Below are 11,479 nucleotides of genomic sequence, written 5' to 3'. Positions count from 1 at the left end.
TAAGCTTAAACACTAATTGCTGTAACTACTGTAAATATGAATTCCTCAACAGAAGCTAAGTACTGTGACATGAATACCTCAAATGTAAAGGCAAAGTAAATGCACACAGTATGTTTAATTCAAATTTAATGATTCTCAAAGTGACAAATTGCTTTATCCATAAAACCAAAGGGCCACAACATTGGCTCAGTTGGAGCGCAGCTTGATGCCTGAATAACAGTTACATATCTTGTAGGTCAAATTTGTAAATGAAAAAAATAAATGTATATGTATCAGTATATGTAGCACATTTCATGCCATCTGCATTAATTACAAAAGGCTAGATGTGTAGGAAAATTAAAGGTTTATTTGTAGTTGGTAAACAATAGTGTTCATAGTTTGTTTAAAAATACAGTGAGTGATTCACTTCCGTGGAATTTTTTTAATACAAAATAGCCAATTGAATTCAAATGGTAACCAAAGATGAATATATACACACTATGTCCTTACTGACTGTAGCTTAGTTACCGTTACAACATTCCTCAGTCATTTAAATGCTCTCTCCTTTGCTCCGCCTTCCAAGTAGGTGTGGCTACTGTAAATCAAATGGGCTATTCACAAAAAAAATACACAGAAGAAATCACTGCATGAGTAGTTTCTGATAAATGCCCAAAGACTAATATAAAAGGTGCTTTTATCTCACATCGACACCCAAAACAGTCCTCACATCCAATCTTCTCATATAAAGTCGCAAGCTTTGTTTTTCTCAGGCAACGATTCGGTTCAGACAGTACAGGGAGGACACGGCAGGAGCGGGTGGGGGATACAACATTTTTGACTAACAGGTTCAACCGTGCAACGAGGCACGCCAGCTCTCCCATTAAATACTGAAGGATCACGCTTTTTCCAATCTACAAAAAGCACTGTTGGCTAAACCAGTGTTTCCAAAACTCAGTCCTAGTCTAATTAGATGTATGGTACATTAATTAGTAGTTGGAGGTGAAAATAAAATTGGTGATGCTATTAACTTGGCTAGTTCTGGATTTCCATGTTATAAAGAATGCCACCCCACAAATAGAATGCCATCTTAACCATGTAACCGTTAACTGCAGTGCATCATGCCAAATTATTAGCTGTACTGTTAAAGAGGTAAACCTAAAGAAATAGCAACAAGTTTAGTGTCTGTCTGCTGTACAGCTTCTAATATCTGCAGTATGCAGTTTGGCAAATTCACACTCCACCCAAAACAACCTCAAGACTGTAAACAATATGGACTACGAGTAAGAGCAACAAATCAAAAACATTTCATCATCCTTCTCACAGAAGTTTAAATCCATTTTTAGAAGGCCTCTGGAATTTCTTACACTTCAGTGATGTCACCCATTCCTAAACCTATCTGTATATTCAGTTTCTTTTAACAAAGGAACAGTGTGTCCCAGTGCTGTACTAGTAGAGACTAATATATTATATATAAAAGGAAAGATTCCGAAGTAAAATGCTTTTGTGTCTGCGTTGTCTGTCTCCCTGCCCGGCGTGTGCCCACATCCCGACACTTCCTGTCTGCGGGGTTCTAGAGCAGGGAGCACTTCCTTCTCCTCTTCTTGACAGGCGGGGGGCAGAGGACCGCCCGGATGGCCTCGTCAAACACAGTCTTCAGGCCGCGCTGGGTCAGGGCCGAGCACTCCAGGTACTTCACCGCACCTGAGCGACAGGAGAGAGAATGAGGAGACTGTTACTACTAATGCATGGCTCTGAAGGGTGTGCATTTGCAGTCCAAGCAGGAGAGAAGCCAGTTACTCTTCACTCACTTTCTTTGAGAGATCACTTTTTAAAGCCTTACTCAGAGAGCATAACTACAAGTAATGCATGAGTCCAACCACTTTCTCCTGGTTGAGAAGGTTATCTGTATTCAAAGCATGAATTGTTCCTAACAGTAAACACACTCCCTAAACCTGCATTCATTGTCACTGATAGACACTGAACACATACCGATCTCTTTGGCCATGGCCAGGCCCTGGGGGTAGGTGATAGGGGTGAGCTTCTTCTCCCTGAGCTTCTCGATGGTGTCCTTATCATCCCTCAGATCCAACTTGGTGCCCACTAGGATGATGGGCGTGTTGGGACAGTGGTGCCTGACCTCTGGGTACCACTATGAAGAGAGACCACATCAGGCATGCCACTTTCATAGGGTTCCCATTAAATTTGTCATTACAGTTTCCATGACTTTTCAAAAGTTTGATCAATATAACCAGTAAAAATCAGTTTAATCTTATGAAGAATCAATATGGACTGTCTTTTCCTAAATGCAGCTCTGAAAAATAGAGCTAGACAATATAAATGTGCTTGAACTGAACATCATGTGCTGTAGACAAGCTCCTTGTATTGAATTCTTTAGAGCTATGATGAGTTGCTTCAAACAGGGCACCCACCTTGGCACGGACGTTTTCAAATGAGGCAGGACTCACGAGGGAGAAACAGATAAGGAACACATCCTGGAGAGAGAGAGGGGGGGGGGATAATCTCAGTCAGTACCTGTGATAATCACTTCCGTAATCAGTGTTCCTTACATACAAAGGTGTGTGTTTCCTTATCTAAAACTTCCTTATTATTACCCACAGAGACGAGGACTACGCTATTTTTTTACAGAATGTCCTGTAAGTACACAAAGGCTTCATTTCAAACAAAACAATAGTAAGGAAGTTTCAGCTGTTCGTTTGGCAATGCATGTCTGGTCTGTCAATCTTACCGTCTGTGGGTAGGAGAGGGGGCGGAGTCTGTCGTAGTCCTCCTGTCCTGCTGTATCCCAAAGGCCCAGGTTGACTGGTTTTCCATCCACCATCACATTGGCAGAGTAGTTGTCAAACCTGTAGGGATCAGTCAACCGCTATGAGTTTGGGTATAGGCTAATAATCAACTGCAGACAACAAAGGAGAGAGAAGTGTATTCCATTTAACTTGATGTGAAAACCTAAAGTGCCTCGCTGTATGTATCAGACTAACTATAAATCATATTTCTATAAGGGAATAGAAGAACATCAATAGATGTTTTTACATAAGCTCGTAATCCTTATTTAAAGGGACAATCAACAGGTGAAACAAAGCATCCCCACCTCTTTTGGTAGAAAGCTGAAGGATGGCCCTGGAGAAATGCAACCAATTCAATTCAGACTGACCTATAGATGCAAGGACTGACCATCCCAGATATCAAAATGATAGACCAATTTAGACCTGTGACACCAAGTTAGGGCAATTAATTATCAGGTAGAACAGAAAATAAAACAGAAAACCAGCAGGCACCAAACCTCATGGGGTAAGAGTTGAATACCCATTCAGTGTTGGTTTACATTTACAATAATTACAAACATTGGAGTTAAACAAGCATACATTTTGGGTTCTGCTGTATGACAGTTAAACTAAGGTCATGGGGCATTTATCAGTTATATTCTTTAAGAATCAATAGGTCTCTCTCATTAATTTAGAAGTCCAAAAATGGAAGTAGCAGCTGCAGATATCCCTTTTAACATTATTATTTGAATGTTTTACAGTATTCCCTCTTATGAAGAACTGGTTCAAACTGGTGAAAAGCTCTTGGTAAATCTGACCAGTGACCATCAATAATAGAAAAACTGGTTTAGATAAGTGACCAGGTTATGTTACTGATACAGATCAACATAACAAGTTAGTGCCAGGTCAGATAAGACCTAAAAACCCTTCTGGTAATTTATGTTGCCGTGTTTTCCCCAAGTATTTCTTCCCCGAAGGGAGCGCACACAACCCAACGAATGTCGATCTGCCGGTCATCTGCTGTTTGTTTGGCGCAGTATGTTTTAGGGACCACCCCGCCAGTGAACGTCTGACTGACAACATTTTTCATGTGATTCTACATGTACAATTGGTTAGCAAATTACGTCTGGCACTCTGTTCAGAGATGCTAAGTACTCTTGGCTGGCAAACGCTACCGGTATGATGCTAAGGCCCCCAGGTTAGCATGATTAGCATCCCAAGCTGCCAACAAACATTTTCCCACCAAATCCAATTGAAATCTTATTTGCAAGTTTAGGTGGGGGGCAAAAGATAGGGAGGGAATCTCTACATAGCTACCTAGCCTGAATAATGGTTGTGGAGACAGAGACAATGGGAGAATTAGAGGGGTGTGGTGCTGGGGGTGTCTGGCTTCAGGGGGTTCCCAGGCCAGACCTCCCAACCGGGGGCTGTAGAGGTACTCACACTGTGGGGATGTACTCTCCAGGGAAGGCGTTGGTCGTGTAGCTGATCAGCAGACATGTCTTACCCACAGCTCTGGAAGAGGAGAAAATAAAAGGCACATGTCAATGTTATGGAACAAATCATAGGTGTGCATGCCATATGCCAATTTTAAATTTTATAGCATGATGTCGATCCTCTGAAAGAACCATGCTGAAGACATGGCTATGGTCTATTATAAAGGGCACTGAGGTCCCTACCACTCTTGAATCTGGGTGGATGGACAACACACACTTCAAAATCTACCTTGAATGATTGAATGCCCTGCAGCCAGGAACTCAGGCTTGGTTCAAATGAGTAAGGTTGAGATTAGGCCTAGCCTCAGCCAAGATGTCTGATGCCATGCTCTACACATTAATGATCACACATTGATGATTAGAGGTCGACCGATTAATCGGAATGGCCGATTAAAAAAAAAAAAAAAAAAAAAATGAAATCTATATATATATATATATTATATATATATATATATATTACACCTTTATTTAATCAGGCAAGTCAGTTACAAACACATTCTTATTTTCAATGGCGGCCGAGGAACGGCGGGTTAACTGCCTTGTTCAGGGGCAGAATGACAGATTTTTACGTTGTCAGCTCAGGGATTCAATCTTGCAACCTTACGGTTAACTAGTCCAACGCTCTAACCACCTGCCTCACGAGGAGCCTGCCTGTTACGCGAATGCAGTAAGAAGTCGTGGTAAGTTGCGAGCTAGCATTAAACTTAATCAATCATAATCACTAGTTACTACACATGGTTGATGATATTACTAGTTTATCTAGCGTGTCCTTCGTTGCATATAATCGATGCAGTGCGCATTCGCGAAAAAGGACTGTCGTTGCCCCAACGTGTACCTAACCATAAACACCAATGCCTTTCTTAAAATCAATACACAGAAGTATATATTTTTAAACCTGCATATTTAGCTAATTTTAAAAATCAGTCGATTAAACGGCATCAGCTTTTTTTAAATCCTCCAATAATCGGTATCGGCGTTGAAAAATCATACTCGGTCGACCTCTATTGATGATCACACATTTCACACCAACTCAAGTCCGTAACTCTTTGAAATGTGGCCTAGTTACTATTTCAAAAGATAAAAAGCTAGCCAACGAATGGGAGTGGACAGTTATATTACCTCCTTTAATCAAAGAATAGAACAGTTCAGCCGTGGTTCCATCTATGACATGTGGGCTTTAATTTCTCCTGCTGCCAACAATATACACCACACCCAGCCCAGAGGGTACATACTCTGTTGTGTACACCCTCCCCTCCCTCCTACACATTATGAGGAGTGCCCAAACAGATCAGAGTTTTTCTGATACGGTCATCCAAAAGTGCACAGTTATTTGAATGGCTAAATACCAGCCAGGTGAGGAACAGGTTTGACCAGCACCACTAGGGTAACTAAAATATGTTACCAAGTTTGTTACCTATTTGTTGGGTAATACCTACCGACCAACCACTAGCAAAGGGTTTGTATCTACCTGGTTAGCAAACAGAGGTTGGTGAAGTGCAGTGAGTCACCACGTCTTATTACCATGCTCACACCTCAGGTTTCACCTCAGGCCATTTAACTTAGTTGGGAACGGCAAACATCAAGGAGTTATACAGTCTAGATGAAATACTCCCTATGATCCAGACATTAATATTCATATATAGAGTGAGTCAGTCCACCTGTAATGGTCTGGGATAGTTGAATGCATTTAGTGGGTAAGTGACTAGGTATCCCCTTTCCCTCTCTATACTTTACACCAGGAAAATGTTTCTATGGAAACATTAGCTTGCTAGCAAAGATGAATACCAGTTAACTGTTTTCACAATTTAGATTCAATGAAATAACCAAGTAAACAATGACAGAAATAAACTGGAGACAAGGTTTACTTGAGCCCAAAAAATACAAAAGCTTCAAATACAGATTGCCAAGTACCTCAACTCCTCCATTAAGTTGAGTGCAGTTTTGAAAGGAACCTCCGAATTCAAAACTTCAAAAATATACATTTGTAAACCCTTACATGTATCTATGTTTGTCCTCTGTTGCGTGCCTTTATTTGTTTGCTTTAAGCCCTACCTTTTAATAAAATGTTCATCAAATACAATCGCTGACTGTTTCCATGTTGATTCAATTGGCACAAGCGCATTTGCGCGGAGTTGCCATCACAGCAACGGAGAAACAGTCAGTGGTTGTATTTTATTAGCGTTTTATTAAAAAGTATGATTTCAGCAAACAAATGGCCTGCAACAACAGAGGACAAACACAGGTACACGGTAAGTGTTTAATAAATTACATTTTTAAGTATCGACGTATAGTTACTAGTGATGGGGGAAAATCGATAGTTACATATCGCAATATAATTTTTGGGCAACATTATATCCGTATTTTACTCCAAGTATCGACTTGTAAAAAACAAAATATTAATTGGTAGGGGAGTTGAGATACTTGGCTAGAATATAGACATGTTTCAGCATCAGAATGTACACAGCTATGGCAGAGCTTTGATTTAATTCATTAAGTTTACACACCCACTTAATTTAGTCACATTGATGGGGACTAAACCAGCTGATTTGCACAAATGACAATTGTGCGAATAAGCATGTATTTGCTTGCGTAATGTTGGATTGTCATTGAACTTGTTAGTTTGGTAGTAACCTAGCCTTTAGCTAACTTTTCACCTAGCTAACTAACTAACGTTAGCTAGCAAGTTAACACATTTAACAAAGTTAACACATTTGCTAGCTATATTATTTATTTATTTATTGACATTCACACCAAATATAGATAGTTACTTAGCTATAATGGTACATCGTGTATTTATAGTTAGTAAACGTTCATAAACTTACCCGTCCCCAACCACGACACACTTTATGGCCTGCATTGTTCCGGACCGTACTACCAGACTGGTCCAGATGCGTCGCTAAGTCCTTTTACTAGCTTGGGTGCTAGCTTAGTTACCCACTATTTTGTCTGAACTTGTTCAAACTTGAAATGTCTGTAGTTATTTGGTCAAAGTAAGACTGATTGACAAGGTTCATGTGTGTCTTTTCTAAAGTGTCCGATAAGATATATTTTTTTGAAGTGATCTTGCTACATTCCCATACTTTCTCAACTGGAAATTATGGAGCAAACAGCTGCTACCACCCATTGAGGAAAAAAAACAGAGCTGCGTTTTACATCGCGGAACTATCCGTTCACCGGGTCATTTCCGGTTGCTTTAGACGCCCACGCACGGATTTAAATCACTGATGTGCAGCAGTTTAATCCTAAAACAAAAGACAGTACATTGTGAAAAACGAAAGAAGCATGAAATTAAGAAAAGGGATATGAACTCGTATCTTTCACACAACATACGTCCAATTATTTATAAGTAAGTTAGCCGACTTTCAGTTTTCAGGTAGCGTGGAGTTAACAGAAGATAATATGCTGACATCGTGATGTTGATATACGGTATGGTATGCAAATGTATCTGGTATACATAGTAACCAGAACAGTATACGAGAGACTAGTTTATCCAAATGATTATATTCTCCAAAAAAATAAGAGTATTTACGGACACCATAGACAGTTACACCATGATGACGTTGCCGGATATCATTGCATTGCAACTTCCGTGTGTCACACTAATGTTCCGTTTGACCAAAACTGGAAAAGAATGGTGGATTTTTCGGTTGGGGTGGGGTACCTCGTCAAAATACGAAAATATGAATGTTAAAAACTCCAGACAACGATGGCAGTATGCACTGTTGTATCTTCTTAACTTGTAAATAAGATTCCGGTGGTAAATAACAATCTCCGTTGTAGACATTGTTTTATGGCGGGTCTGTCTTATTTAGTGTTCCGTTTTTCGGGGTCCGCTGGTCGGACTTATGGGGTGTTTTCTAAAGGATTGACGAGGACTTTGTTGATATTTTTTGATCTCGCGTGGCGACTGCGAATCAGATTCCCATACCTCTACCTCATCGCTTCGATGATGTTCAATGTGCGATTACAGGTAAACATATTCCTGGCTAACCTTGCACCTAAACGGTGCATACAGTTAGCTAAAGCGAACATTTTATCTTCACATATTGACTGAGCTATTTTAGCTGCTAGCTAACGTTCGTTAACGCGACAGCTAAATAAAAAATCAAGGTAATTTGCTAGTTTGCCATCTAATCTAAGAAGCCACAGCATAAGGTTTGGCAATGCAAATCAAGTTTGAAGTACAGTATCACGACCATAAAGGAGGCAGATTTAGACAGCCACTGCCCACTTTGACATGTCATGCTTTGTTGAGTGTCATTTCTTGTTTTCATACATTTACAATATGTCAGATTTCCAATTTTTAGCCAACTGTCTTTGTATTTTCCTATTTGCAGGTCCATATTGAGATTCACTGAGTGTGTTACAACTGCCACAATTGAGGACCCAACACCCCTGACTGTTCATTAGTGGGCATCTTCAGTCAGAACTTCCCAAAGAGACCCTGCAGACCTCACACAATCAACAATGTGGAAGAGGGCACTAGGATCAGGGGCCAGTATGACAATGCGCAATGTTACACGACCGTTGTCTCAGCCACCCCTTGTCATAGGAACCCAGTGCCTTTGCTTGGGAAGGACACCATGATGATGTCATTAACAATGGCCAACAATGGTGCAGAGATTTGTGAGGTTGTACTGGGATATATCCCTCACAGCCACTCGTCACCAGAGATTCTTGAGCTGCCCATCTGGAGACATAGGAAAGGATGACCAGTGGAATTTGACACTGCCTTTTTGTCGCAGACCACAAGGAGGACTGAGAAACAAAAATTACAATGACAACAATGGAATGAATGTTTTTGGAACCTTTCTTATTTCTTCTTCCTCTTAGAGTTCTGTTTGACGTGTTCATCAGTGCTCATCTGTAGTCGTCTCTTGAAGGAAAACTGGAAACTTGTCATATAGTTCCCCTCATAATGAAACACAAGTATCCACTAGCTTGCATCTCCACCGCATGACATAAACCAGTGCATGTTTTCTATTCTCAGTGGTTTGGGCATATTTTTTGAGCGGTTTTGGAAAAGTTTGTTTCCCAATGGAAAGATGGTGCAGTGAGTTGAAAAGTGGAAGAGGATACATTTCAGTGTAGTTCAGCAGGGCTACTGTTACAACCTTTCAGTGTAGTTCAGCAGGGCTACTGTTACAACCTTTCAGTGTAGGTCAGCAGGGCTACTGTTACAACCTTTCAGTGTAGTTCAGCAGGGCTACTGTTACAACCTTTCAGTGTAGTTCAGCAGGGCTACTGTTACAACCTTTCAGTGTAGTTCAGCAGGGCTACTGTTACAACCTTTCAGTGTAGTTCAGCAGGGCTACTGTTACAACCTTTCAGTGTAGGTCAGCAGGGCTACTGTTACAACCTTTCAGTGTAGTTCAGCAGGGCTACTGTTACAACCTTTCAGTGTAGGTCAGCAGGGCTACTGTTACAACCTTTCAGTGTAGTTCAGCAGGGCTACTGTTACAACCTGTCAGTGTAGCTCAGCAGGGCTACCGTTACAACCTTTCCGTGTAGCTCAGCAGGGCTACTGTTACAACCTTTCAGTGTGGGTACGGTCACCTTTCAGTGTGGGTACGGTCACCTTTCAGTGTGGGTACGGTCACCTTTCAGTGTGGGTACGGTCACCTTTCAGTGTGGGTACGGTCACCTTTCAGTGTCGGTACGGTCACCTTTCAGTTATAGAAATGGCAAGGTGCTTGTTGTGTAATGTGCATCCTTAGTGTCACTTCTTCTCACTGATTTGGAATGGAATGTTGCAGTGTAGGTGTCAGACAAACAGGAAGGATCCAGGAAAGGAATGACTGCATGACACACAAACACACACTTGTCACCCACTTCTCTCTATCGGTCAATGGAGCTAACGAGGTGGCATTTTAGATTTGAAATAAATGGTTTATGATTTTGTCTTAGGTATGCACTCATCCTTATTTCTCAGTAAAGTGTTTGTGGGTTTTGTCAATTCTCGAGTCACTGTATTAAAAGGGTAAGGAATTTAATATGGTTGTACATCCTTGGAAACAATAAATTATTAAACAATCAACTATTTCTGTCATTTATATTCTATGAAATTACTTTTAGGTTATAATCTTCATCATCTTGGATTCATACACAAACCTCTACCCTTCTACACCCTCATGGTAATGTTTACTTAAGTGGGTAAGATCTATAGTAAGGATTTTTGTGTTAAATCTGTTATTTAACCTGTATATCTTATCCTATGTATTATTAGAGAGTGTCCAGAGGGCATAGCAGAAATACCATTTCAAAGATCAGTGTGACTATTGAGGTCATTCATTCATCCTCTCAAGATAGATTACATAGCCCACAGATAATTTACAATGTGGATCAATTAATTTAATTAAAAGTGGATTTCAGACAATTTAATTACAGTCAATTCAACATATCCCCTTATGGATGAAGCAGGACATTGTCTGCAATCAAGATGATCCATTGGTCCATTGATCAGTTAAAGATTCTCTTAGAAACATATTGTAAGGGAGTGAACAGGGTAGCCTTGTGGTTAGAGCATTGGACTAGTAACCGAAAGGTTGCAAGTTCGAATCCCCGAGCTGACAAGGTACAAATCTGTCGGTCTGCCCCTGAACAGGCAGTTAACCCACTGTTCTTAGGCTGTCATTGAAAATAAGAATTTGTTTTTAACTGACTTGCCTAGTAAAATAAAGGTAAAATTAAATAAAAGGGTTACATGGAGAAAATCAGACCTCTGAAATGAAAATGGTTCACCCTTCCTTCAGCAAAACATATTTGACCTAAACCCTCCCTGCCTGAATGCTTGAAAAAACAGGTGACCCTCTATACCTAAAATGATCATTTAAATAAAGTGAATAGCAGGGAACATGCCTACTGTTTACCCTCACTTCTTGGACAGACCAGAACCTTAGATATGCAGTTTTAGAAGCTGTTCTTCATCCTGTAAGCATTATATGGCAACTCAGGAATGTTGATAGCAAGAGTAGGGTGGAAAGATCTCCTTTATTGTAAAAGCATTGCATAAATCTTTCATCCTATTTGCAGGACCAATAAAAAATGGCCTTTTATAAAATAATGTACATATTAGCAGAATTGTTTTAATACCGTGCAAATTCCCCAAATCACAGGCTAAGAATGGATAGAGAGATAGGCCTATGTGTTAATCTTAACATATTTCTCCAATGCCAAATCATTGTCTTGTTTGCGACTAAACTGTCCCTATTTGCAAATCAT

At 40.3% G+C, this 11,479-nt stretch overlaps 2 protein-coding genes across 3 annotated transcripts; one reads left to right on the top strand and one right to left on the bottom strand.

Moving 5' to 3' along the window:
- Window positions 1–109: 109 nt before the first annotated feature.
- LOC135554616 (ras-related C3 botulinum toxin substrate 1-like) lies at window positions 110–7,409 on the bottom strand. Of its 2 annotated transcripts, none has more exons than XM_064987014.1 (6): window positions 7,081–7,409; window positions 4,206–4,277; window positions 2,726–2,843; window positions 2,409–2,471; window positions 1,965–2,128; window positions 110–1,680 (listed from the first exon to the last, which is right to left on the bottom strand). In XM_064987014.1, exons 1-6 carry the CDS (start codon window positions 7,113–7,115, stop codon window positions 1,620–1,622), a joined length of 513 nt encoding a protein of 170 aa, XP_064843086.1. In that variant the 5' UTR covers window positions 7,116–7,409; the 3' UTR covers window positions 110–1,619. The 2 variants fall into 2 exon arrangements, with proteins under 2 accessions (XP_064843086.1, XP_064843085.1); XM_064987013.1 differs by having other exon boundaries at window positions 327–1,680; window positions 1,969–2,128; window positions 7,081–7,407.
- A 424-nt stretch (window positions 7,410–7,833) lies between these two features.
- Window positions 7,834–10,295, top strand: LOC135554617 (small integral membrane protein 10-like protein 2A). The gene is made up of 2 exons (XM_064987015.1): window positions 7,834–8,228; window positions 8,596–10,295. The coding sequence occupies exons 1-2, from the start codon at window positions 8,049–8,051 to the stop codon at window positions 8,614–8,616; spliced, it is 201 nt and encodes a 66-aa protein (XP_064843087.1). The 5' UTR covers window positions 7,834–8,048; the 3' UTR covers window positions 8,617–10,295.
- The last annotated feature ends 1,184 nt before the right edge of the window (window positions 10,296–11,479 follow it).

This window comes from Oncorhynchus masou, chromosome 14, assembly GCF_036934945.1.
Source record: "Oncorhynchus masou masou isolate Uvic2021 chromosome 14, UVic_Omas_1.1, whole genome shotgun sequence".
NCBI lineage: Eukaryota > Metazoa > Chordata > Actinopteri > Salmoniformes > Salmonidae > Oncorhynchus > Oncorhynchus masou.
The sequence above is the reverse complement of the archived record's forward strand: the minus strand, read 5'-3'. Positions and strand labels throughout refer to the sequence as shown.

Excerpts from the sequence above, each read along its gene's own strand:
- LOC135554616 (XM_064987013.1), bottom strand. The coding sequence starts at position 7,115 with ATGCAGGCCATAAAGTGTGTCGTGGTTGGGGACGG. Across the intron at positions 4,278-7,080 it reads TGTGTCGTGGTTGGGGACGG|AGCTGTGGGTAAGACATGTC; the intron begins GTAAGTTTATGA and ends CTCCTCTTCCAG. Across the intron at positions 2,129-2,408 it reads TTGAAAACGTCCGTGCCAAG|TGGTACCCAGAGGTCAGGCA; the intron begins GTGGGTGCCCTG and ends CTCTCTTCATAG.
- LOC135554617 (XM_064987015.1), top strand. The coding sequence starts at position 8,049 with ATGGCGGGTCTGTCTTATTTAGTGTTCCGTTTTTCGGGGTCCGCTGGT. Across the intron at positions 8,229-8,595 it reads TGTTCAATGTGCGATTACAG|GTCCATATTGAGATTCACTG; the intron begins GTAAACATATTC and ends TCCTATTTGCAG.